The sequence below is a fragment of the Schistocerca nitens genome, chromosome 2 (assembly GCF_023898315.1).
Source record: "Schistocerca nitens isolate TAMUIC-IGC-003100 chromosome 2, iqSchNite1.1, whole genome shotgun sequence".
NCBI lineage: Eukaryota > Metazoa > Arthropoda > Insecta > Orthoptera > Acrididae > Schistocerca > Schistocerca nitens.
In genome coordinates, this window is record NC_064615.1 from 1004264359 (window position 1) to 1004291012 (window position 26654).

The 26654-nt window shown below is 44.9% G+C and overlaps 1 protein-coding gene across 1 annotated transcript in view; it reads right to left on the reverse strand.

Moving 5' to 3' along the window:
- Nucleotides 1-17002: 17002 nt before the first annotated feature.
- LOC126235496 (IQ and ubiquitin-like domain-containing protein) overlaps nt 17003-26654 on the reverse strand; it is a 68157-nt gene continuing 58505 nt past the window's right edge. Inside the window, exon 4 of the mRNA XM_049944215.1 lies at nt 17003-17179. Within this exon, the coding sequence (XP_049800172.1) occupies nt 17003-17179 (177 nt within the window). The remainder of the gene's footprint in view (nt 17180-26654) is intronic.

Genomic DNA, 26654 nt, shown 5'->3' on the forward strand with positions numbered 1-26654 from the left:
AAGCGTATACACTGAAGAGATAAAGAAACTGGTACACCTGCCTGCCCCGCGAGCACACAGAAGCGCCGCAACACGACGTGTAATGAACTCGACTCATGTCTGAAGTAGTGCTCGAGGGACCTGACACCATGAATCCTGCAGGTCTGTCCATAAATCCGTAATAATATTAGCGGGTGGAGATCGCTTCTGGACAGCACGTTGTAAGGCATACCACATATGCCCAATAACGTTCATGTCTGTGAAGTTTGGTGGCCAGCGGAAGAGTTTAAATTCAGAAGAGTGTTCCTGCAGCCACCCTGTAGCAATTCTGGGCGTGTGGGGTGTAGCATTGTCCTGCTGGAATTGCCGAAGTCCGTCAGAATGCACAATAGACATGAATGGATTCAGGTGAGCAGATAGAATGCTTACGTACGTGTTATCTGTCAGAGCCGTATCTAGACGTATTAGGGGTCTCATATCACTCCAACTGCACATGCCCCACACCACTGCAGAGCTTCCACCAGCTTGAACAGTCCCCTGCTGACACGCAGGGTCCATGTATTCATGAGGTTGTCTCCATACCCGTACACGTCCATCCGCTCGATAAAATTTGAAACGAGACTCGTCCGACCAGGCAACATGTTTCCAGTCATCAACAGCCCAATGTCGGTGTTGACGGGCCCAGGCGAGGCGTAAAGCTTTATGTCGTGCAATCATCAAGAGTACACGAGTGGGCCTTCGGGTCCGAAACACTTGTTGATGGCCCAGCATTGAAATCTGCAGCAATCTGAGGGAGGGTTGTACTTCTGTCTTCAGTCGTCGTTGGTGCCGTTCTTGCAGGATCTTTTTCCGGCCACAGCGATATCGGAGATTTGATGTATTACCGCATTCCTGATATTCACGGTACACTCTTGAAATAGTCATACGGGAAAATCCCCACGTCATCGCTACCTCGGAAGTAGTGTGTCCCACCGCTCGTGCGTCGGCTATAACACACGTTCAAACTCACTTAAATCTTGATAACCTACCGTTGTGACAGCAGTAACCGATCTAACAACTGTACCAGACTTTTGTTGTCTTTTATAGGCGTTGCTGACCGTATTGCCGTATTCTGCCTGTTTACATATTTCTGTATTTGAATACGCATGCCTATACCAGTTTCTTTGGTGCTTCAGTGTAGATCAGAAAGGCGAACGAATACACAAAATCGATCATCGTTATAAAAAATGGTTCACATGGCTCTGAGCACTATGGGACTTAACATCTGTGGTCATCAGTCCCCTAGAACTCAGAACTACTTAAACCTAGCTAACCTAAGGACATCACACATATCCATGCCCGAGGCAGGATTCGAACCTGCGACCGTAGCGGTCACGCGTTTCCAGACTGAACCGCACGGCCACATCGGCCGGCCGATCATCGCTATACATTTATCCTTTGCAAGCAGTATAGTCTATGTCAAGATCACCAACGATGCAACGTGTGAACGGATCCTTCGGGAAACGAAACAGGGCGTCCGCTTCTCCCACGCTGATGACTATGTGGGTACTGTGGACGTCAATCGCGCAAGTTTGTGACTCTGTACGATAACGATTTTTGAACTTCCATTTGAACTACCAGCAGCAGAAGTCAAATCGGCTCTTCACCCCTACGGCATGATATAAAGCCATTTGCAGAAAAATGGACGCAATTCCGAACATGTTGTTGTTGTTGTGGTCTTCAGTCCTGAGACTGGTTTGATGCAGCTCTCCATGCTACTCTATCCTGTGCAAGCCTCTTCATCTCCCAGTACCTACTGTAGCCTACATCCTTTTGAATCTGCTTAGTGTATTCATCTCTTGGTCTCCCTCTACGATTTTTACCCTCCACGCTGCCCTCCAATACTAAATTGGTGATCCCTCGATGTCTCAGAACATGTCCTACCAACCGATCCCTTCTTCTAGTCAAGTTGTGCTACAAACTCCTCTTCTCCCCAATTCTATTCAATACCTCCTCATTAATTATGTGATCAACCCATCTAATCTTCAGCATTCTTCTGTAGCACCACATTTCGAAAGCTTCTATTCTCTTCTTGTCTAAGCTATTTATCGTCCACGTTTCACTTCCATACATGGCTACACTCCATACAAATACTTTCAGAAACGACTTCCTGACATTTAAATCTATACTCGATGTTAACAAATTTTTCTTCTTCAGAAACGCTTTCCTTGCCATTGCCAGTCTACATTTTATATCCTCTCTACTTCGACCATCATCAGTTATTTTGCTCCCGAAATAGCAAAATGCTAGAAACGTAGGTTTCCCTTTCCTTGATCTTTCTTCTAAGATAAGTCGTAGGGTCAGTATTGCCTCACGTGTTCCAACATTTCTACGGAATCCAGACTGATCTTCCCCGAGGTCGGCTTCTATCAGTTTTTCCATTCGTCTGTAAGGAATTCGCGTTAGTATTTTGCAGCTGTGACTTATTAAACTGATAGTTCGGTGATTTTCACATCTGTCAACACCTGGATTCTTTGGAATTGGAATTATTATATTCTTCTTGAAGTCTGAGGGTATTTCGCCTGTCTCATATATCTTGCTCACCAGATGGTAGAGTTTTGTCAGGACTGGCTCTCCCAAGGTTGTCAGTAGTTCTAATGGAATGTTGTCTACTCCGGGGGCCTTGTTTCGGCTCTGGTCTTTCAGTGCTCTGTCAAACTCTTCACGCAATATCGTATCTCCCATTTCATCTTCATCTACATCCACTTCTATTTCCATAATACTGTCCTCAAGTACATCGCCCTTGTATAGGCCCTCTATATACTCCTTCCACCTTTCTGCCTTCCCTTCTTTGCTTAGAACTGGGTTTCCATCTGAGCTCTTGATATTCATACAAGTGTTTCTCTTCTCTCCAAAGGTCTCTTTAATTTTCCTGTAGGCAGTATCTATCTTACCCCTAGTGAGATAAGCCTCTACATCCTTACATTTGTCCTCTAGCCATCCCTGCTTAGCCATTTTGCACTTCCTGTCGATCTCATTTTTGAGACGTTTGTATTCCTTTTTGCCTGCTTCATTTACTGCATTTTTATATTTTCTCCTTTCATCAATTAAATTCAATATTTCTTCTGTTACCTAAGGGTTTCCACTAGCCCTCGTCTTTTTACCTATTTGATCCTCTGCTGCCTTCACTATTTCATCCCTCAAAGCTACCCATTCTTCTTCTACTGTATTTCTTTCCGCCATTCCTGTCAATTATTCCCTTATGCTTTCCCTGAAACTCTGTACAATCTCTGGTTCTTTCAGTTTATCCAGGTCCCATCTCCTTAAATTCCCACTTTTTCCGAACATACCCTATCCTAAATGGAGTCCGACAGGTACGAACTGAACTTAAAAAAACACGTCCCCTCATATTTCCATATCGGCGGTTGCCGTGCCTTCGTCATTTATGACGGACAACCAAGAATATGTTCCGGATGCGGGGAGGAGGGCCACCTCCGATCCAAATGCATCCAACACCGCATCACGCAACTACCATCTGCAGACATGGCGCCGCCGTCGCAGCCGATACTGCTTCTCGTGGATTACGTTGCCGCCCTCACGACTACTGCCGTTTCACTGCAGCATCCAACACTCTCTGATGACCCAACGCAGCATTCTCCCATGCGGCAGAAAGATGAAATACCCGTTCTATGTGTTGCGCACTCCACTCCGACAGCGCCGCTCCCGTCGACGGATGACGATGTCCATGACGATGAAATGATGATAGACTCGTTGATCGTGCCAACTGCGGCCTTTTCGCAAGAGCGTCGTGAGTCGCTGCCTTCGTCTGACTCAGGGGTGCATATTAGAAAGCAACGATCCCCAAAGCGCCGACAGTGAAGGCACAGAGCAACTTCAGAACCAGTTGAGGGGCAGCCGCCGGGGAACAGGGACTCGACCCGCCAAGATGATGCTCCCACAGGGGCATCCGCTGCCAGCTGCAGCGTGGGAACGTAGAATGGGACTGAAGAAGTTTCGTATGTACCCACAGCTCAAGGATCAGACATCGATACGCGAGACGGACTTTGCTCTCCACATGCTGGAGTGCAGATACCCATCCCGCTTCCCTAGTAGACGGTAGGAGTTGGTTTTGCTATGTGATCAATGGCGGGGAGGAGAGGGGGGGGGGGGGGGAGGACGATGACGCCACGTAAACTACATCAACAGGGACCGCGCCGATGGCGCCGGCACTTTAGGAACGGTTCCAGCCGAGGAGTTGGTGGAGACCAGTGGTGACGAAGCAGCTTGGTCCTCAATAGACATTTCCGACCTAATGAATAACTTGGCACCCGCAGTTTGACAACAAGCTTATCTTATCGCCACAATTAACCTCAGTATGTTTGGAACAACGGTGAAGATCAGTCTGCTGCGAGAGATGCTTCATACGTCAGATGTTGACTTTGCTTTATTGCAACAAGTGCGACTCGTGTTCCTCACAGACTTCTGTGGTTGTGAATATATATGACACCTAGTGATCAGACTGGCAATGGTACGGCGTTACTGCAATCTGTTCATCATAAGAATAAACCTGATGCAAACAAACACAAACGGGATGACTGGTCAGAAGCCGTAGTACACGTACAATGGTGTTGTTACGCTTTTGGAAGTAGTTCCTACTTATGTATTAGATATCTTATTACTAAGTTACGTTAAATGAAGCTTCAAGATATTCAAATGTATTAACAGTAATCACCTTTTTTCTTAATCACGCTTTAGCTACGTAGTTTTTATTTCAAAAATCGTGTACAGTCACAGCCTCTGCAGCGTTGTGCTCTGATGGTCGCGCTGTTAATGAGCAGTATGAAAATGGCTGAGGCCGCTCTCTGTTCTGTAGTGAAGTACGCGCGTGGAACATGGTTAAAAAGTACCGAGAAATATGCTGTTCTTAATGTCTTTCATAAATTTACGGAGATAATCGGCTTTGATATCCCCCCCCCCCTCCCCGGCGCTGTATGCAATACAGTTGATTAACCTTTTGCGCATTGAATGTTTAGCGCAGCTGGTAGTGTAATAGAATAAGAACCAAATCCGATTATCCGTGCGTTGCTTCAAATGTCCCCCAAACCATTTTTTCCCTCGTTCAATTTGAAATACCTACATCTCGTAATTATAAAACTCATCTTCATTTTTTATGACTAATGCACGTCTTCTCGTTTCTAATTACATATTGGACGCGAAATTCCTGTTTCTATTTCAAATACAAATTCTTAATTATCGATGTTTTATGAAAGACTGTTCATACAAGTTGTTTAAATTAAGAAAAACGTAACAATTCAATTTTTAAGGCAAAAATGAAATACCAAATCCTCTTTATTTGGACTATGTCCATCGTTTTATACCACAGAGGTAGATAAGTTCGTAGAAACATGAAAAACAATCATTTTCTCACCATCGAGCACATCATACAAATACTACATTTTTACATTTGGTACTGTACCATTGCAATATGAACCCAACAGACCTGATCTGGAGCCAAGCTGTGGGATTTGACCCGAGAAGTAACAAGACTGTTAAGCTGCCATACGTACTGGAACTAACGCAAGCAGCTTTTTCACACGTCACTGTAGAACGCTGGCGCGATGTAGAATAGCTCGTCAAAAAAGACGATGAGAAAATGCTGCGCCTGGCTGGCTTCTTGGTTTCTGTTGTTGATAGGCTCGTTATCAAAGTAGCAGGTGACACTTCCAGAACTGAAATGTATTTCTCGGATTCGGATAAGGAAGGAGCTAAGAGATTACCAGACTGTATGTAAGTAATACCTTCAGTGGCTTCAATATTTAACTACACAGTGATGATGATGTTCAAATGAGTGTGAAATCTTATGGGACTTAACTGCTAAGGTCATCAGTCCCTAAGCTTACACACTACTTAGCCTAAATTATCCTAAGGACAAACACACACACCCCGGCCCGAGGGAGGACTCGAACCTCCGCCGGGACCAGCCGCACAGTCCATGACTGCAGCGCCTTAGACCGCTCGGATAATCCCACGCGGCAACTACACAGTGAAATCCTTTAATACTCTCATACATTACACACAGCTTATGCAGAAAAATTAGCCTGTGCTTAAGTCAGGAATTTTCATCATTCTTGTTTTTAATTACAATAGTACGTTAGCTAAAAACGATAACGTGTTGCGGCTTTCGCCTAGTCGCCTAAAGAGCGTATTGTGGCAAATTTGCAGTGTATTATTTCAGTCCGCATAAAAATTAAATGACATTCAAAGCTGTATTGCTCCTCTGCTCGTCTCTCTCTCTACGTGTGAACTTCAGCTGGCCAAGTCACTGCAGGCTAGCTGTACTAGCTGACCGACCAGTGCTATCCAAGTTAAATGCGGCGGTAAACCTGTTGTCCCGTATTATCGCTAAGTCGATGTGTGCGTAACGCACAGCACAAAACGTACCTTTATTATCGTACTTGACAGTATTCGAGACAGCTTGGCTGCAGTCCCACGTAAAACGGAAATCCAATGGGGTTCCAGCAAACGCGGAAGAATAAATAGTGCAATGTTTACATCTGGTTTATTCTTATGATGAACGGATTATAGTGCGTGACGGTATTCCCATCGAAGATGTGACTTACCTCCCCTGAGCCAGAGGGCTGGCGGTCACGGCGCTGGGTACACTTATTAACGTGTATGCTCCATCGAGAACCGACAAAAGTGGCGAAAGATCACAGTTCTACTCAGAGGAAACCACCCTCCTGTTTCTTTGTGGCTACAATCACTATATCTTCGGCGGCGATTTTAACTGTGTGCTCCACGCCAAGGACCATGTCCCACACTTTTCGGCTTATCAAGAACTTCGGATAATGGTATGAGACCTACATCTTATCAATACTTGGAAGAAAGTGCAAGGTGGCCGCCCCGGACACACAGTTCTTACTAGTCACTCGGCCAGTCGTCTTGATCGCATCTATGTCTCACATGATCTTGCACCAGGAATATTGAAGGCCGTACAGGTGCCACTTGCCTTCTTCAATCATAATGCCTTCATATGCACGGTCACCCTCCAACAACAAAGTGTATGGAACAGTCGTGCCATGTTAAAGATGAAGCTGGCACACCTCCAGGACCCAGAATGCCGTCAGATTATGGCCGCTGCGTTGGCAGACTGCGAAACACATCTTCCACGATATCCTTCAACGTTGGCATGGTGGATGGAATGTGCAATACCAGCGTTCCGGCGGGTACAAATACGATGTGGAAAGGACATCGCCGCATGGCATCGTCATACTTTGGACTTTTATTACATGACGCTTCGCGAACTCGCATCTCAACCGCCGTCTCTACAACGACAGATGGCAAGCCGCCTAATTAAAGCCAACATATTGTCCCATACACGGCGCAAATTGGAAGGGATCATCGTGCAGTTGCGGTGTCAAAACCGAGCAAATAGTGAAATTCCATCCATGCACCACATCGTGCTTGACAGCCGTCAACGCCGACAACAGTTAACCACGGACCTCACTTCGCGGGATGATCGATCCTTAGCAACCCAGGCAACCACCATGGAAGTCTTTGCAAATCATTATCGGCGTTTTGACCAGGAGGAAAATATAGAGGAGGGAGACGACAGCGACTTCTTGCAGCATATGGTTTGCACCCTCGACTCAGCAGTATCGTCGCTTTTAGCGGAGATTACGCAGGACGACACTGAGGGCGCGCTAGGTAAGGGTGCACTTACTAAGTCGCCCAGGCTGAGGGACTGCCGCTCGAATTCTATCAGACTTTCCGCACTCTGATGTTGCCACTTTGGATCACAGTGTACCAAGAGCTGATGTCCCCTTGCTTTCGCACGTCATCTGCCTTCGTCGAAGGACTACTCATCCCGATACACAAGCCTTCCAGAGGTCAGTCGATCGAGGACTACTGCCGGATTACAATGTTAATTTTGGACTATAAGATTTCTCTCCGGCTCCTGCAGCGCACATAAAGGAAGTCCTGCCACTAATCGTTTCAACAGAGCAAACAATACGAGTGTTGTAACTGACAATTTGAAAGTTTCAAAACGTTCAAATGTGTGTGAAATCTTATGGGACTTAACTGCTAAGCTCATCAGTCCCTAAGCTTACACACTACTTAACCTAAATTATCCTAAGAACAAACACACACACCCATGCCCGAGGGAGGACTAGAACCTCCGCCAGGACCAGCCGCACAGCCCATGACTGCAGCGCCTTAGACCGCTCGGCTAATCCCGCGCGGCATTTGAAAGTTTATACAACACAACTTTATTTACGTGAGTCTACATGGAATTGACTGAACAACCACGAAAAGTCCCAATCACAAAGCCAGTAAGAATTTCCTACTAGAGGCAACAAAAGATAACTTCTAAGATTTCTACAAGAGTCCGTGGTATCACACATACACTTAATTCTAAGTCCTATTTCGATGGCGAAGACGTAGTCTTCGTGGAGACGTCCTTGAGGTCGGTATTCGGCGTGAACTGACTCCGGTGCTGGTTCTACCCTTTAAATAGTATTGGTCAGCCAATCAGATTTGGTGTAGTAATGCTTCATGCAGGCCATCTCGAACTCCCTCTGCAGGAAGTAGTTCACGGAATGTCTGTTTCCAAAACAGCCGATGTTTACGCCTTTGGGCCTATGCAACCTAGGTCCTGTGTCGTGTTAGATTTGATGCCGGCCCGCAGGGGCTACCTTGGCGACGGCGTAACAACGAGGAAGAGACTCCAAAATGCGAATGGCCCATGGTGAATGTAAGGATTTGGTAACTCTCGCCACATTATGTCGCCTCCGAGCTGCTGTGATCTCAGTTGACTTCGACCACGCTGTTGACAGAGAGCACCACAAGTGTATTTTTACACTACTGGCCATTAAAATTGCTACACCACGAAGATGATATGCTACAGACGCGAAATTTAACCGACAGGAAGAAGATGTTAAGATATGCAAATGATTAACTTTTCAGAGCACTCACACAAGGTTGGCACCGGTGGCGACACCTACAACGTGCTGACATGTGGAAAGTTTCCAACCGATTTCTCATACACAATCAGCAGTTGACCAGCGTGGCCTGGTGAAAAGTTGTTGTGATGCCTCGTGTAAGGAGGAGAAATGCGTACCATCACGTTTCCGACTTTGATAAAGATCGGATTGTAGCCTATCGCGATTGCGGTTTATCGTATCGCGACATTGCTGCTCGCGTTGGTCGACTTCCAATGACTGTTAGCAGAATATGGAATCGGTGGGTTCAGGAGGGTAATACGGAACGTCGTGCTGGATCCCAACGGCCTCGTATCACTAGCAATCGAGATGACAGGCATCTTATCCGCATGGCTGTAACGGATCGTGCAGCAACGTCTCGATCCCTGAGTCAACAGATGGGGACGTTTGCAAGACAACAACCATCTGCACAAACAGTTCGACGACGTTTGCAGCAGCATGGACTATCAGCTCGGAGACCATGGCTGCGGCTACCCTTGACGCTGCAACACAGACAGGAGCGCCTGCGATGGTGTACTCAACGACGAACCTGGGAGCACGAATGCCAAAACGTCTTTTTTTTCGGATGAATCCAGGTTCTGCTTACAGCATCATGATGGTCGCATCCGTGTTTGGAGACATCGCGGTGAACGCACATTGGAAGCGTGTATTCGTCATCGCCATACTGACGTATCACCCGCCGTGATGGTATGGGGTGCCACTGGTTACACGTCTAGGTCACCTCTTGTTCGCATTGACGGTGCTTTCAACAGTGGACGTTACATTTCAGATGTGTTACGACCCGTGGCTCTACCCTTCATTCGATCCCTGCGAAACCCTACATTTCAGCAGGATAATGCACGACCGCTTGTTGCAGGTTCTGTACGGGCCTTTCTGGATACAGAAAATGTTCGACTGCTGCCCTGGCCAGCACATTCTCCAGATCTCTCACCAACTGAAAACGTCTGGTCAATGGTGGCCGAGCAACTGGTTCTTCACAATACGCCAGTCACTACTCTTGATGAACTGTGGTATCGTGTTGAAGCTGCATGGGCAGCTGTACCTGTACACGCCATCCAAGCTTTGTTTGACTCAATGCCCAGGCGTATCACGGCCGTTATTACGGCCAGGGGTGGTTGTTCTGGGTACTGATTTCTCAGGATCTATGCACCCAAATTGCGTGAAAATGTAATCACATGTCAGTTCTAGTATAATATATTTGTCCAATGAATACCCGTTTATCATCTGCATTTCTTCTTGGTGTATCAATTTTAATGGCCAATGGTGTAGTCCACATAGGCTTTCCATCTGACTAACTCGACATAATTTTGCGCCTCTTACGCAGAACATCATACCATGTTCTTGTGAGTCGACGTACGGAGGGTCCCTTGGAAATCTGGCGTTCGATTTGATAAGGATGCCCACTCTCCATGATTCTTTTCGTCATCTTACTCGACCTGCCCATAGGAGGGCTACAACTCTGACTTTCGAGGATTACGTGGAGGGGCCACATCCTCCACTGCAAAGCGTATGCTGATGATTTTCTACTGCTGGTCCGATCAAGTGATGAGGGGTGTTCCATGCTTGAATGGATTAAGCGATATGGGTCGGCGGCGAGAAGCCACATGAATGTAGCCAAGTCGGCAACGATGCATATCGGAAGGGACCTGCAGGGGAGCTGCGTGGCACCTCTCCCACATATGGATGCAATCAGATATTTCGGTATTTCATTTAAATGAGATGTGTGTCACATGGCTACCACGAATAATTTTCGTCCTCTGCAGGCGATTCGCACAAAACTGCACCAGAATCTTCTTCGATTTATGGGTCACCTACAATGTGTCCATTACCTTAACCTTCATGTGGCAGGCAAGTTGATACACATGGCTCAGGTTCTCCCACTACCAACAGCGATAGCATGCACACTACAGGAGGGATTTGGGTATTACCTCACTGCTAGATTAATATTTAAAGTCCGCTGCGACACCCTAAACCTCCCTGCACGTGAAGATGGACTGTGACTTATAAATGTGTGAGTGCAGGCTGCAGCCTCATATTTGTTCATATTAGTGAAACAATGGACCTGCCAACATACTTCACTTAAGAGAATGCTATTGGAGGAACTGATGGCGGCATCCAACCTGCCACCTGTTACAATTGCTTGCATCACTCCCTCTCTTTTCCATGTCTCGGCATTCATTATCGAATATAACTACACTCCTGGAAATGGAAAAACACATTGACACCGGTGTGTCAGACCCACCATACTTGCTCCGGACACTGCGAGAGGGCTGTACAAGCAATGATCACACGCACGGCACAGCGGACACACCAGGAACCACGGTGTTGGCCGTCGAATGGCGCTAGCTGCGCAGCATTTGTGCACCGCCGCCGTCAGTGTCAGCCAGTTTGCCGTGGCACACGGAGCTCCATCGCAGTCTTTAACACTGGTAGCATGCCGTGACAGCGTGGACGTGAACCGTATGTGCAGTTGACGGACTTTGAGCAAGGGCGTATAGTGGGCATGCGGGAGGCCGGGTGGACGTACCGCCGAATTGCTCAACACGTGGGGCGTGAGGTCTCCACAGTACATCGATGTTGTCGCCAGTGGTCGGCGGAAGGTGCACGTGCCCGTCGACCTGGGACCGGACCGCAGCGACGCACGGATGCACGCCAAGACCGTAGGATCCTACGCAGTGCCGTAGGGGACCGCACCGCCACTTCCCAGCAAATTAGGGACACTGTTGCTCCTGGGGTATCGGCGAGGACCATTCGCAACCGTCTCCATGAAGCTGGGCTACGGTCCCGCACACCGTTAGGCCGTCTTCCGCTCACGCCCCAACATCGTGCAGCCCGCCTCCAGTGGTGTCGCGACATGCGTAAATGGAGGGACGAATGGAGACGTGTCGTCTTCAGCGATGAAAGTCGCTTCTGCCTTGGTACCAATGATGGTCGTATGCGTGTTTGGCGCCGTGCAGGTGAGCGCCACAATCAGGACTGCATACGACCGAGGCACACGGGGCCAACACCTGGCATCATGGTGTAGGGAGCGATCTCCTACACTGGCCGTACACCACTGGTGATCGTCGAGGGGACACTGAATAGTGCACGGTACATCCAAACCGTCATCGAACCCATCGTTCTACCATTCCTAGACCGGCAAGGGAACTTGCTGTTCCAACAGGACAATGCACATCCGCATGTATCCCGTGCCACCCAACGTGCTCTAGAAGGTGTAAGTCAACTACCCTGGCCAGCAAGATCTCCGGATCTGTCCCCCATTGAGCATGTTTGGGACTGGATGAAGCGTCGTCTCACGCGGTCTGCACGTCCAGCACGAACGCTGGTCCAACTGAGGCGCCAGGTGGAAATGGCATGGCAAGCCGTTCCACAGGACTACATCCAGCATCTCTACGATCGTCTCCATGGGAGAATAGCAGCCTGCATTGCTGCGAAAGGTGGATATACACTGTACTAGTGCCGACATTGTGCATGCTCTGTTGCCTGTGTCTATGTGCCTGTGGTTCTGTCAGTGTGATCATGTGATGTATCTGACCCTAGGAATGTGTCAATAAAGTTTTCCCTTCCTGGGACAATGAATTCACGGTGTTCTTATTTCAATTTCCAGGAGTGTACGTGCCCCTGGATCTGTCCACCACTCGAGCTTCGAAGGTTTGAGAAGTCTATCATTTGCTGTCGAGATCCATACCTCGCAATGTGATGAGAGTAAAACCTTGTGCACACTATGGCCTATGGTGTGGAGAGAAGTCCAACAACCCTTCCTCTCTACACGGGTGTGACTAACGTGGAACTGTGCAGTCAATTGGAAGTACGTAACGCAACACAGTTTGCACGCTATTGGGCTAACAGAATCTCCCATCTGCCTACAGTGCCACCTCCTAGATACTGACGGGCACTGTTTCACATGTGGAGCAACGTTTGACATATGGATGCTGGTACAGAAGATCCTCGCCTGTTACTTTCATGCCCCGCCTCACACGACAGAGCCGCAGATCCTCTTATGCCCGGAGGATAATTACTTCCTGACCGTAAAGACTCACCCTATCACATGATTTAAAGGCATGTCCATCAATTACTTATTCTGCGATGATGAGGAGATGGTTCTTGACTATTGACAATATTTACAAGATAATCGTTATCAACGACTTTTTGCAAATTATTTGTGCAGTATCTTCATCCCCCCCCCCTACACACACACACACACACAGTTGGGGTTTACTGAGATGAATACGACCCCTGTAGTGGACCTTGACACAAAGCGAAGTAGTTATCGACTTGGTACCAATGAACATTGTCCGGAGATGGGAAGCGCATGTGGAATGGAGTGCCGCATTTGTTTTCCATGATTATTTTGATTTACTTTGACCGTGTTGTCATTGTTAAGTAATACAACTGTAAGAATTTCAGTTATCTTATTTCTTTTTGATGTTTTGAGTTCATCCATATGTTGAAAGGTGGATGCACGAAGCAAATGTGGCTAAAATGTTTATTTCATATTGAGATTATGTTCTTTAATTTGTTTATAACGCCTTCTTACTAGCAGAAACAGTTTCTATTACAATTGTATCCGCAATTTTGGAGTCTAAGAATAAAATAAACAAATTTACAAAAAGATTGTAAAAAATCGTGAGGCGACAGCTCGCGATAAGTGGGAAATCTGGGTTCGAGTCCTAGTCCACCACAAATTTTCAGTGTTGTCATTCCATTCTACAGCTCATTTGACATATTTACAACTGGCAATACATTTAATGGCAGTACGTCTCGTGAAATTGGTCAAAAAGTGACATTTTCCGATTATTATCTCTCAATAATATTTTATCTCTCCTGAATAATTTGATGCATCATTTGTCGATTAATTCCAACAGGAAGTGTAGTTTCTATTATTTCAAACTTAATAGTGCAAGTGTAAAAAAATCCAGTCATTCTGCGCTTACTTCCTTAAGTATCTCTATCTCCGGAACTATTCAAATTAGAAGGCTGTGGTTTTCATATATTTACTCCTTCAATTCATGTTAATGTTTGTGTTAAGAGGCTGGATGTAGTGTGTAAACAGAAATGGCGATATTTCACATGCATTTTGTGGAGTTACTTTGTGGTTGTAGTGTTTTATAGATTATGAACTGTAACCATAGTGGTTTGGTGCGTTATTATACGATCTTATGGTATATCTCTTTCAACATGACGTAAAGAAAGGGCGTTTCCATGGAAATCAGCATACATCTGAATCACAGACACATGATAAGAACAGGCCCACTAGTGCTTCGAAGAGGAAACTTGGAAAGCATGAGGATTTCTTACTGACAAAGAACAGCATGTAAACAGTTTACGTTTTATTAGATTTGTGTGTGTTAGGGCAAGTTTTATAAGATACTATCTAATGTAAGGTTTGTGGTGGGCAAATTAGGATCTGTGAGGACACATCTCCAAGGACTGGACTTGCTAACAAATTTGTTATTCAGTGCAAAGTTTGCAGGCTTTGTACATAATTTTGGACTTCTCAAAAATGCGTGAATGACTTGTTTGAGAGCAATGTTAGATTCTTGTATGGAATGAGGTGTACAGGTAAAGGACTGACTGCAGCTCAAGTATTACGTGCAAAGCTAAACTTGCCAAACTCACCAACCAGATCAATTAAGTACACCGAAGTAATTGGTGAATATGTCAAATCTGTCACTGTAGCTTCTATGAAAGGTGTTGCTAAAGAAGTAGCATTAAATAACACAACATATTTACCTGTAGCAGAAGAGAGGCCACACATCTAAAAATTCAGATGCAAGTGTCACTAGTGTAGACACAGGTAAAATTTTAGAGACACAGGCAAAATTTTAGACATCGAACGGCTCACTAAATACTGCCATCGCCGGCCGGAGTGGCCCTGCGGTTCTACGCGCTACAGTCTGGAACCGAGCGACCGATACGGTCAGGTTCGAATCCTGCCTCGGGCATGGATGTGTGTGATGTCCTTAGGTTAGTTAGGTTTAAGTAGTTCTAAGTTCTAGGCGACTGATAACCTCAGAAGTTAAGTCGCATAGTGCTCAGAGCCATGTGAACCAAATACTGCCATCAGTGTAAATCAGTTGACAATGGAACAAGTGAAGGTCATAAATCAAATTGTGCTAAGAATTATGAGGGAACTAGTGTGGGTGTGGAGGCTATTGCAGTTGTTTCTGTGTTCAGACGCTCACAGCAGGAGAGAGGTGTGTGCTACACAGAGTACTTGGGGAGGCGGTGATTCGAAGGCTTTCAGATCAGAAGTGGAATGTCAACCTTATGGTGAAAAGCATATTTTAAAGATTGAATGTGTGGACCACGTTCAAAAACGGATTGTAACATGCCTTCGAAAAGGAAAAGGGAAGATACCAGATGGAAAGACTCTAAATGGTAAAGGAAGACTTATAGAAAAAACATTGATGGACTCTAGCAATATTATGGAATGGCAACAAGAAACAATGCACATGATCTACAAGGGATGAAAAGAGCAGTGTGGGCTACATTCTTCCACAAATTATCCACTGATGATATACGTATACATAGTCTTTGCTCACCCAGTTCTGACTCATGGTGCAAGTATCGCAAAGCTCAGGAGGCAGGTACAGAGGAACAATTTAGACACAAAAATGGCATACCATTTGCAGTGATGGAAGCTATTAAACAAATATATAGAGATGATTATGATGATAGAGAGTTAGTTCATCCTGAACTTCCTTCCAAATGTCTCCATGGTCTAACGCAAAACCCGAATGAGTCTTTCAATAATGTCGTTGGGACCCGCATGCCAAAAAAAGTCTTTGTAGGAATGAAAACTATATGCTTGGGTGTTTGTGACGCTATGATGAAAAGATCGTAATAAGGGAGGAATTAGGGTACTAGAGCAACTTGGTATTACTCTAGGACCCAACATACTGCAAGCCTCCCAGCTAATGGTTCGACTCAGAATCATAAAAGTCCAGCGTGTAGCAGAGGAAATAAATAAAGAAGCAAGAGGCAGTAAAACAAAGAAGTTTTAGGTTTTCAAGGTGATCAAGAAGAGGATCCAGATAATGCTTATTATGGGTCTGGCTCTTTCTAGGAGAAGACATGACTCCATATGTGAGTTAACATCAAATGAAAACGTTTAAACTTTATTTCCTGAAAATGACTTTTTTAAAGATTTGACCCATTATCTCATGAACTATTACAGATATGTATATCTAATTTTACACTATGTTACCTCTTAGTATACTGCTGCTGCTGAACCACCAAAACATTTTTAGCTATAATGGTTTTTTACTTACAGAAGCAAGAGTGGATTTCAAAAATTGAACAAAAACTTTTAAAAAATCATAACTAATTAATTATCTGCCTGTATGTCATGATTCTGGTTCAGTAATCAGAAAAGGAGTGAAACTATACTTTCTAAAATTTTATATCTCTATCTATCAAAGGTTCTGAGATAATGTGTCATCAATATTGTAAATTTAACACTTTAAGCATAGCATGTACGTACCCCCCTTAATGTGTTCTATAGTTAAGCTTTAGCTTCGACAATGATTACCTTTCCATGATATTTATGTCATTCTCCAACATCCGACCTGTCAGTCAGAAAGACTCGGCGGAACCAGAAGCACCTCTGAAGATAATCGACGTACCTCTGCATTAAATGTCAGGAACAAAACAGTTTCATAGGGTGGGACAACATGTAAGACTAACCAAGTAATAAACAACCCATCGTCAAAGCCTACATGGCATAGAAAATGAAAGATGATTAGGCAAAGAAATGGAAGTAAGAAGATATTTTGTTTTGCAGAAGCAGGAGGAACCTTGTCAATATTTTTCTGCAAACATGACTACTGCGAGTATCTCTCCTCCTATTTGAGGCACTCTGCTGGCGAAACTTATTATCACAACTGGATATGCAACGGCCAATATCCGCCCCGGTCACAAAGGTTAGTGGCGGGGAGCGGTAGCAAAATGCCATGGCTACACGCTGGAAGGAAAAGAATGACGTCATTGTGAGTGCGGTATAATTGCGCAGAGTACAGCGAGCAGCAACGGCGGGCAGCCTAGGGCTGGAAGGCATCGGCCTCCAGTGTGGGAGGGCAGTAGACGACATCGTCCTGCACCTTCTCCCACGCCCCGCTGTGCCGGAAGCGGCGCTCGGCCTCCGCCAGGTTCCGGAAGCGCTGCCTGGCCAGCAGGTGGCGCACCCGCACGTCCTCCACGAAGCCCGGCTCGTACACCTGCGATAAATAAAAACGTACAGCGTTTTCACATGACCGCATCGAGTTTCTAATCATACTGCTCAACGCTAACTCTCGCTGTTTACTAAAAGAAGCAGTGCCAGTGTTACCTTCATTAGTTCACAGTCAACATTATTTATTCACATTGTCTATGGAGACACTCAAATAATTTTAATACTATTTCTCATATTAATAATGCTATTTCCTAGGTAACTGTGAAGGAAGAAAAAGAGCTCTGTATGTGTGAAATTCTTGTCCGACGTGGGCCTGATGCTCCTAATCAGATCAAATGAAATAAATAAATAAACAAATAAATAACCGATGCATTAGTTTAATATACAACGTGGTACTTAATATAATTCATATACAGGATGGAGAAAAATTGTGTCGCGAAATTTGAGCCCTGGATAGCTGATGCTAGTAGGAACCAAAATTACTAATGTTGGCCGCGGGATTACCCTGTTGCTGGATACTCTGGACAATGCACGACCGCGAACGCTTTGCCTGCCGGAGATCGCGATGTACGCAAGGCAGCCTGCACGCTCGGTGGTAGCGCGCCAGCCTTCCACTCTGGGGGCCTGTGGGCGAATACGCCGGGGTCCCGGCACATCCATTGTAGTTTCCTGGTAAGACGTACTGGGAAGAAACCCGTCAACGGCTGTTAGTTCGCGTACAGGAAGTCTTCTACAAATTGTGTCAGCCCTGAAAAGGTCCTTTTTTGTAGCTAGGACATTGTTTACATAAAGCAGGTGCTCGAACTGGCGACCTTCTGACGCGACAGAAGCTTGGTAACGTCGAACGGTGTTTTGTCGAACTCTTTCATAGATTCCTGGCATTGCCATGATGTGATTGGTGGCATGTTTCTATATGGTTCGCGTCCGGATGGGTGAACTAGAACCTTGAAGAATCCCCACAGGAAAAGTCCGGTGGCATGAGGTCTAGCGATCACGGGGGCCATGTCCTACGAGCACCTCTGCCAACCACGCGGCCATCGAAGAATTCATTTAAATATCCGCGCACAGCACCCCTGCAATGTGCGGGCGCCCCATCACGCTGCAACCACATGCGTAGCCGTATGTCCAAGGAAACATCTTCCAACAGGCCAGGTAGAGTTTCTTGCAAAAAGTGAAGGTAATATGCCCAGGTAAGTCGAGGAGGTAGACGGAACGGCCCAATCAGATGATCACCCACAATGCCTGCCCAAATGTTGAGCGAAAATCATTCCTGGTGTCCGTGGACGTACGTGACATGAGGATTTCCCCTTGCCCAGTAATGAACGTTTCGAGTGTTGTAAAGGCCATCCCGATGGAAGTTGCACTCATCGGTAGACAGCACAATGGCAGGGAAGTCGTAATCTCGTGCAACGCAGAAACCACCGGCAAAACCCTAGTCTGTGTTTATAGTCCGCCACATGATTATAAGTCTTGGTCAGGGTCGAAACTAAATGGATGCTGGCTGTCATCCTTCAAAACCTCCCAGACTAACCGATGAGTGACCCCTATGTCGTGTCCAACCGCTCGAGTACTTGTCGTAGGTGCTTCCTCGAAGCGCTCGAGAACAGTGCCTTCAAATCCAGCATCCCGTCGTGTTCGAGGTCTTCCAGCATCACTATGATATCCCGCTAACGAGTATGTTTCGTCAAATCACCGGGGAATTGCTGTAACCGTCTGTGGCTGTGCGTGACGTCTTGCTGGGTAGCGTTCCTCATACAACCGTCGAGCTTCATGCGCATTACCGTCGGTTAGTCCATAAACAAAGACCATATCACACTGTTCTTCAAACGAATACTGTGCCACCATTCTTACTGTATGAGTAAATCACACGTGATGCGTGTGTGCTCCGAAGCGAAGCGAAGCTGATGTGAGGTGGAGACAAACAGCAAGACCTATTCGACACGTGTGCGTATCACGTTGGGGCAGTAACGCGGAGAGAGACGTTAGTATGTGTGACAACCATAGCGCTGCCCGTCAACCGACGAACGGCAACAGGGCAGTCCCATGGCCAATCGGAGTGCATGGCGTCAAGTTTCCGTAGTTTAAAAATGGTGCGTTGTCGACCTTCACAACATTTCCTACTGGCATCAGCTATCCAGAGTTAAAATTTCGTGACACAATTTTTCTCTAACCTGTACAAATTTCTTTACGCCAGTTTTTATAACTTGCATATCATTTACACCACAAATACATTTCTATCATTACTACACTGACAAAAAAAATCGCGGCACCAAAAAGTAATTAATGTAGAGTAACGAAATTTCTGGAATACATTTGTGTGGGTAACATATTTAAGTGATTAACATAACGAGATCACAGATTAATGTAAGCATGAGATAAGGCATTGCAAATATGCAATGCTGGTACATTAATAACAGGTGTAACCACCAGGATGCTGAATGTAAGTACGCAAACCTACATGCATTGTGTAGTACAAGCGCCGCATGTCAGTTTGTGTGATGGAATTCCATGTCTGTTGCACTTGGTCAGTCAATATACGAACGGTTAATGCTGTTAGCGGACGACGCTGGAGCTGTCGTCCTATGACGTCCCAACATGCTCGATTGGAGGCAGATCTGGTCATCGAGCAGGCCAAGGCAACATGTCAACGCTCTGAAGCGCATGCTGGGTTACAACAGCGGTATGTGGTCGAGCGTTATCCTGATGGAAAACACCCCCTGAAATGCTGTCATAAGTGGCATCTCAACAGGTCGAATCACCAGACTGACGTACAGTTTCGCAGCCAGGGTACGTGGGATAACCACGAGGGTTCTCCTCCTGTCATACGAAATCGCAACCTAGACCATAACCCCAGATGTGGGTCCAGTGTCTCTAGCACAGCGACGGGTTGGTTATAGGCCCTCAACTGGCCTCTGCCTAACCAACACAAGGCCATAACTGGCACTGATGCAGATTCAGTTTTCATCGGAAAACACAACAGACCTCCTCCTGTGTAGTGATCCATGCAATTCATGGAAGAGCATGCATCACGTATGTCAATTGTAGAGCTCAGAATAAAGATGTCCATGATCGCAATTAGTTTGTAAACATCGGGCCACATACTGTGGGGAAGTACAAACATAAAAAAAAGTCTTGCATTACCTGGGTTCGGCTAGTTCCGGAACTAGTAAAAAAAACTGGAATAGAGATCAACATAAACATCATTTCTGCCCTTATATTGTTCATGAAAATCACACATTGCTTGTTGTAACGCCATACAGTGAGACCTTCAAAGCTGGTGGTCCAGATTGCTGTACACACCGGTACCTCTAATATCCAGTAGCACGACCTGTTGCACTGATGCATGCCTGTATTCTTCGTGGCATACTATCCACAAATTCATCAAGGCGATGTTGGTCCAGATTGTCCCACTCTTCAACGGCGATTCAGCATAGATCCCTAAGAGTGGTTGGTGGGTCACGTCGTCCATAAACAGCCCTTTTCAATCCATCCCAGGCATGTTCGATAGGGTTCATGTCTGGAGAACATAATAGCAACTCTAGTCGAGAGATGTCGTTATCCTGAAGGAAGTCATTCACAATATGTACACAATGGGGGCGCGAAATGTCGTCCATGAAGAAGAGTGCCTCGCCAATATGCCGCCGATATGGTTGCACTATCGGTCGGAGGATGGCATTCACGTGTCGTAAAGCCGTTACGGCGCCTTCCACGATCACCAGCGGCGTACGTCGGCCCCACATAATGCCACCCCAAAACATCAGATAACCTCCACCTTGCAGCACTCGCTGGACAGTGTGTGTAAGGCGTCCAGCCTGACCGGGTTGCCTCCAAACACGTCTCCGACAATTCAATGGTTAAAGGCATATGCGACACTCATCGGTGAAGAGAACGTGATGCCAATCCTGAGCGGTCCATTCGGCATTGGGCCCATCCGTACCGCGCTGCACGGTGTCGTGGTTGTAAAGATGGACGTCGCCATGGACGTCGGGAGTGAAGTTGCGCATCATGCAGCCTATTGCGCCCAGTTTGAGTCGTAACACGAAGTCCCGTGGTTGCAGTAAAAGCATTATTCAACATGGTGGCGTTGCTGTCAGGGTTTCTCCGAGCCACAATCCGTAGGTAGCGGTCATCCACTACAGTAGTAGCCCTTGGGCGCCCTGAGTGAGGCATGTCATTGACAGTTCCTGTCTCTCCGTATCTCCTCCATGTCCTAACAACATCGCTTAGGGTCACTCCGAGACTCCTGGACACTTCCCTTGTTGAGAGCCCTTCTTGGCACAAAGTAACAATGCGGACACGATCGAACCGCGGTATTGACCGTGTAGGCATGGTTGAAATACAGACAACACGAGCCCTGCATCTCCTTCCTGGTGGAATGACTGGAACTGATCGGCTGTCGGACCCCCTCCGTCTAATAGACGCTGCTCATGCGTTGTTGTTTACATCTTTGGGCGGGTTTAGCGACATCTCTGAACAGTCAAAAGGGACTGTGTCTGTGATTAAATATCCACAGTCAACGTCTATCTTCCGGAGTTCTGAGAACTGGGGTGATGCGAAACTTTTATTGATGTGTGTATTGCTCGACATGTGTGAAATCTAGTTGCCGGAGAGCATTTACAATCTCCGTGAAGCGAGGAGGAACGAAGGAGCTCTGGTGCCAAGGAAGACCACCGGCACCACAGGAGACGAATATGATGTAGATAAGCGATACTTGTTATACACTATACAGAGACATGTTATTGAGAGATCTTTGAGACAGTAATACGACTTGGTTTCCCATGTAACGTGTATACGTTTATAAAAGTTGGTGACAACATACAGAGTTAACTGGAACCAATCTGCACTTTATTTAAGTAGAGAAGCAGTGTTTTGTTTTATAACCACTTCACGTATAGAAGTCTGCACGGAAGAAAGAAGTTCGACGCCAAGGAAGAACAGGGCACAGAACAGCTGGATCCTGAGAAAAATCACAAGAGTAGCAAGGTTGAATCTCAAGACCAGGCTAATAAGAGTTTTAAGGTGGCGGTGTTAAGTGTAGCTGCATGGAGCAAGAGGCTCAGAACAGACGTTGCTCAATCATTCAGAACATCGCCACACAAGCTGCATACAGAAGTCATCAGCCGTTAATAAACAGTCCATGTGGCGACCGTCTGGTTATAAGTGGAATGTGGCAAATAAAAAACAGACTGAAAGGAATAAATTCCGTAATAAATCAGCACAGAGAAGGCGTGATGACAAGGGCAACAGGTATCATAAACAAGAACGTCGGTGCGCCTTGGCTAAGAGTATCCGTCTGAACAGACGAAACATGCAGCCTTAGACGATGCGGCAAGAGCCAGCACGCAACCAGCGACGTCGAGCCGGCACGCAGCCGTCAACCATCGCTAGAGCGCGGTCTACGCCACCGCGACGCTATCACACGATCTGCACCACTGCGACGCCAGTATTTCACTTCGAAACTGTTTTTGTGACCGTAGTGGGGTAATATTTTTGAGTTTATTTATGTTAATACGGAAATGTTACTACAAAAATTGGAAGACGTGCAGAGACATTCAAATGAAAGGTTTCCACAAGGAACAGAACAATCTAAGGAAAAATTTTCAAAGACTGATAAGTGATTCGTAAAATTAATGGGCAGTCATTGCAAATTTCAAGAGAGTTTGCTCAACCACGTCAAGACTTAGGAAATCAGATTAAAGGTACTCACGAGCAACTAATGGAAAACCGAAACAGACTGCGACTAGAATTAGAAACGCAGATTAAAGACACTCACGAAGCGTTAGAGGCGCGTTTAAAACATAAGCTAGGTCAAAGACTTAAGGTGTTAAGTGAAGAGATACACACCAAAGTCTTGAAACAATGTGACTTAGTTCGGGAAGAGGTATGGTGTGTACATAGTTCCGCATAGTTAGCGCGTATACAACTTTCCCACTAGAGCGCGCCCCGCTAAGCACATCAGCGCAGGCACATACGTAACGCAGCCAATGAGATTGCTGCTAATGTAGAACCTTTTCTCCTCGCGGATCACACTCGCGCAGTGATACATGAACGCGCGAGGTATTGTAACGAGTGTACAGACCTCCGATTAGTCAGTCTACATTTGTCTGCACCTGTCTGTACCAGTCTGCATTAGTCTGTACGAGTCTAAAGTCAAGTTTCAGTCTGCGCCTAATAAGATTACCATATTCCTGTACATAGCCATGAAGATAAATGTATAGACACTTATCAAGTATCAGAGATATATGTGAGAATAAGATTAACGTACCAATACCAAAGGAACTTCCGATTGTCGATTGTAAATAGCATCCAGAACCAAGTTAAGTAATTTTTATGCTTGTTATTATTTAAATAAATGTGTGTGAAAATTAATCAAGTTCTGTTTAAATTTGGTCACCGTCAATCTGCTACTCTAAGCGTGCAAGTGGCATTTCTATCGTCTGAAGAGCGACAAGTCAAATAATCTGATGGTGTGTGTTCTGAAGGTCTTACAGTACGCACACCACAAGGTCCATGAACATGTTAAAGATTTGCACCTGGACGTAGATAGTTTTCAGAAACAGAATGTAAGTTGGTAAGAAATCAGATGTCAGATGCGCAAACGCGCTTAGAAATTTTAGAACAGAGAAGCGACAACGGAGATTTCTTATATTCGCACGAGATACATTCAAGTTTGGAGGAAAAAATACAAGAATTGTTAGATCATAAATTTCAGGAGTCTTCACGCACTTTAGAAAACGGGCAGTTTTCCTGGGAGGAAGTCACTAAAAACACCAATGAGTTTAAAAGACTGTGGGACGAATTGGCAAAAGCTAGAAGGGAACTGAGAGAAAGTCAAGTTAAAGGTACATCTTCCGATGCGACAACACTATTAGAGTAATTACAGTTGGGAAGAGGAATGAACTTTTATAAGCATTTTTCAAAGTTAAAACCACATAGGGAAGTACATCCAATGTACTTCCTGGGAGTATCTTCCAGGTTATTATCACAAAAGTGGGATGACTCTAGAAAGACAGATTTCGTTTTGAGTTATTTGCTAGGGGGCGCTGCTGAGTGGGGCAACGCCCATTCGGAAGTGTTTCCTCATGGGTCGATTTTCAGGAGAAATTCAATCATAAGTATTGGTCTAAAACAATACAAGAGAAACTGACTCTAGAATCATTAGACTCAAAACATTTTAACAATTCATGGGGTAGTTTCAAAAAGTATATAGAATGGCGTCTAATGGGATCCAAGTATTCTCTCTAAATATCAGAAAAAACAGGAGGTTTTGTGGCGTAAATAAAAGTCACAATAGTAAATTCAAACAACAAAGACAGGAAGTAAGAAGCGTTGATACAATAGACGAAGTACTTCTAGCAAACGTATTGGTAAAGCGTTTACCGTACTATGTAAGAAAGGAAATTTTATATAGAGGATCGTCTACTGTGAATGAATTACTGTCGTTTGTTGAAAATCTAGATACGATGAATAATGAGCGCATTAATCGCAGTCACAAGGATGCGTGCCAGGAAGGAGGTAAATTGAACTCTAAATATCAGAAAAAACGGAAGGTTATTATTGTCAGGTAAATAAAAGTCACAATAGTAAATTCAAACAACAAAGACGGGAAGTACGAAGTGTTGATACATAAACGTTCACAAATAGTGGCCCGAAGGAAGGTGCTAGAGAAGTGCAGCATTTTTCGGCAAACAAAACAAAATAGTAACGGAAAACAATCGACGTCCTGGTCAAGATGTCAGATTCAGTACGTGTCCAACTAAGTGTAGGCCCGTATGAAAAAAGTTTGTTGCCTTTAGTGAGGTAACACCACTACGAAATTGGATACTCGCTGAAGGAGACAAAGAAAAAGTTATCAAGTTTATTAAACCAATAGTTTTGGGAACAACTGACGATCAGGAAGTGAGGGTGTCCATAGATTTGGGGAATGAAATTTCTATTGTGTCCGAGTTTTTGTTCAAAGTATTAAAACGTGAGAGCATATCCAATACTGCCAATTACTGGTGTGTATGTAGTAGGTAGAAGGAGTAACTGGAAACAAAGCAAGATAAATTAAGCATGAAGTGCGGTTACCGATCACATTAAACCATTTTACGTTTATGCTGTCATTCTTAATAGTGCCTAATGTAAATTTGCAATTGTTAGTAGCTATTCATTGGCTGATATGATTTAAAGTAATAATAGATTTCTCAGCACAGATATTATTAACATGTACTTATCAAGACCAAGTATTTGTAGTATCATTTAGTGAGAAGATTACTGGTAACATCAAGATATATAACATACACCTCATAGCAACAAGTACTGTGATGGATTTAGAGAACAGTTCCTATCCACAAAGTACGCTGCAAAAACTAATTTGGACGAAAGCTTATGAATCTGATTTGTTAATTGAGTTACAGAAAAATAATCTATACCATATACTGAAGAAATACAGCAAAGTTTTCTTAAATAAACCTAGAGTACTTTGTAACTATGTATGTAGTTTTATGATCAAAGATGAATTGCCCTTTTTCTGTAGACCCTATCCGGCACCATAAAGTGTAGGGCCAGCCATACAAGAGGAGATTAATGAAATGTTACAAGGAGGAATAATAGAAAGGAGTTATAGTGTATGCAATAACCCATCATTAGTAGTGTCTAAAACGATGGGGGGGGGGGGGGGGGGGAGTGCATCTACTGTTGGACACATGTATTCTTAAGTAGCACATAGAACCTGAAAAAGATCGATCAGTCAGTATAGACGAACTATTGACGAAGTTTGAATAAGGAAAGTATATTAGATCGATGGACCTCACATTGGGTACTGGCAAGTCAAACTTGATGAGATTTCAAAGAAATTTACTGCTTTTTTGTATGAGGGTAAGTCATACCAATTTAGAGAGTTACCATTTGGATTAAATATCTCAATGTCGATATTCACAAGAGTCTTGGACGCTGGACTGAGTAATAATTTATAGAAAGAACTAATAACCTATGTAGATGACATACCTCTAGTGTTCACAACATGGGAAGAACACTGTGATTTACTGGTTAGAACATTAGGAAGGTTTAACGTTAAAGGAATCGCTATAAGACTGTCAAAGTTGATTTTTGGGAGAGAAGAACTGGAGTTTCTTGGTCACTTGGTAGACATAAACGAAATAAAAGCAGACCCAGACAGGATAAAAGCCATAAAATAACGTCCAGAACCTAAAAGTACGAAACAATTGAAAGCATGTCAGGGACTAGCAGGATTCTTTAGGAAATATATTCAAGATCAGGCTATGAATAATCTTAAGTTATTAAACTTACTGAAGAAAAAACTAAATGGCTTTGGGATAACAAAGAGTCTAAGACCTATAATGAGATCCAAGTAGTTCTAGTAGAGGCACCCATTTTAAAACACCCACTGATGGACAAACCTTTCAGGTTGAGTAATGACACATCAGAGTATGGAATATCGTGTGAGTTGTTTCAGAGAGAGTGGGAAATTAGCACGGGAGAACATAATACACTAGCTTCTGCAAGCTGAGCTCTAACCA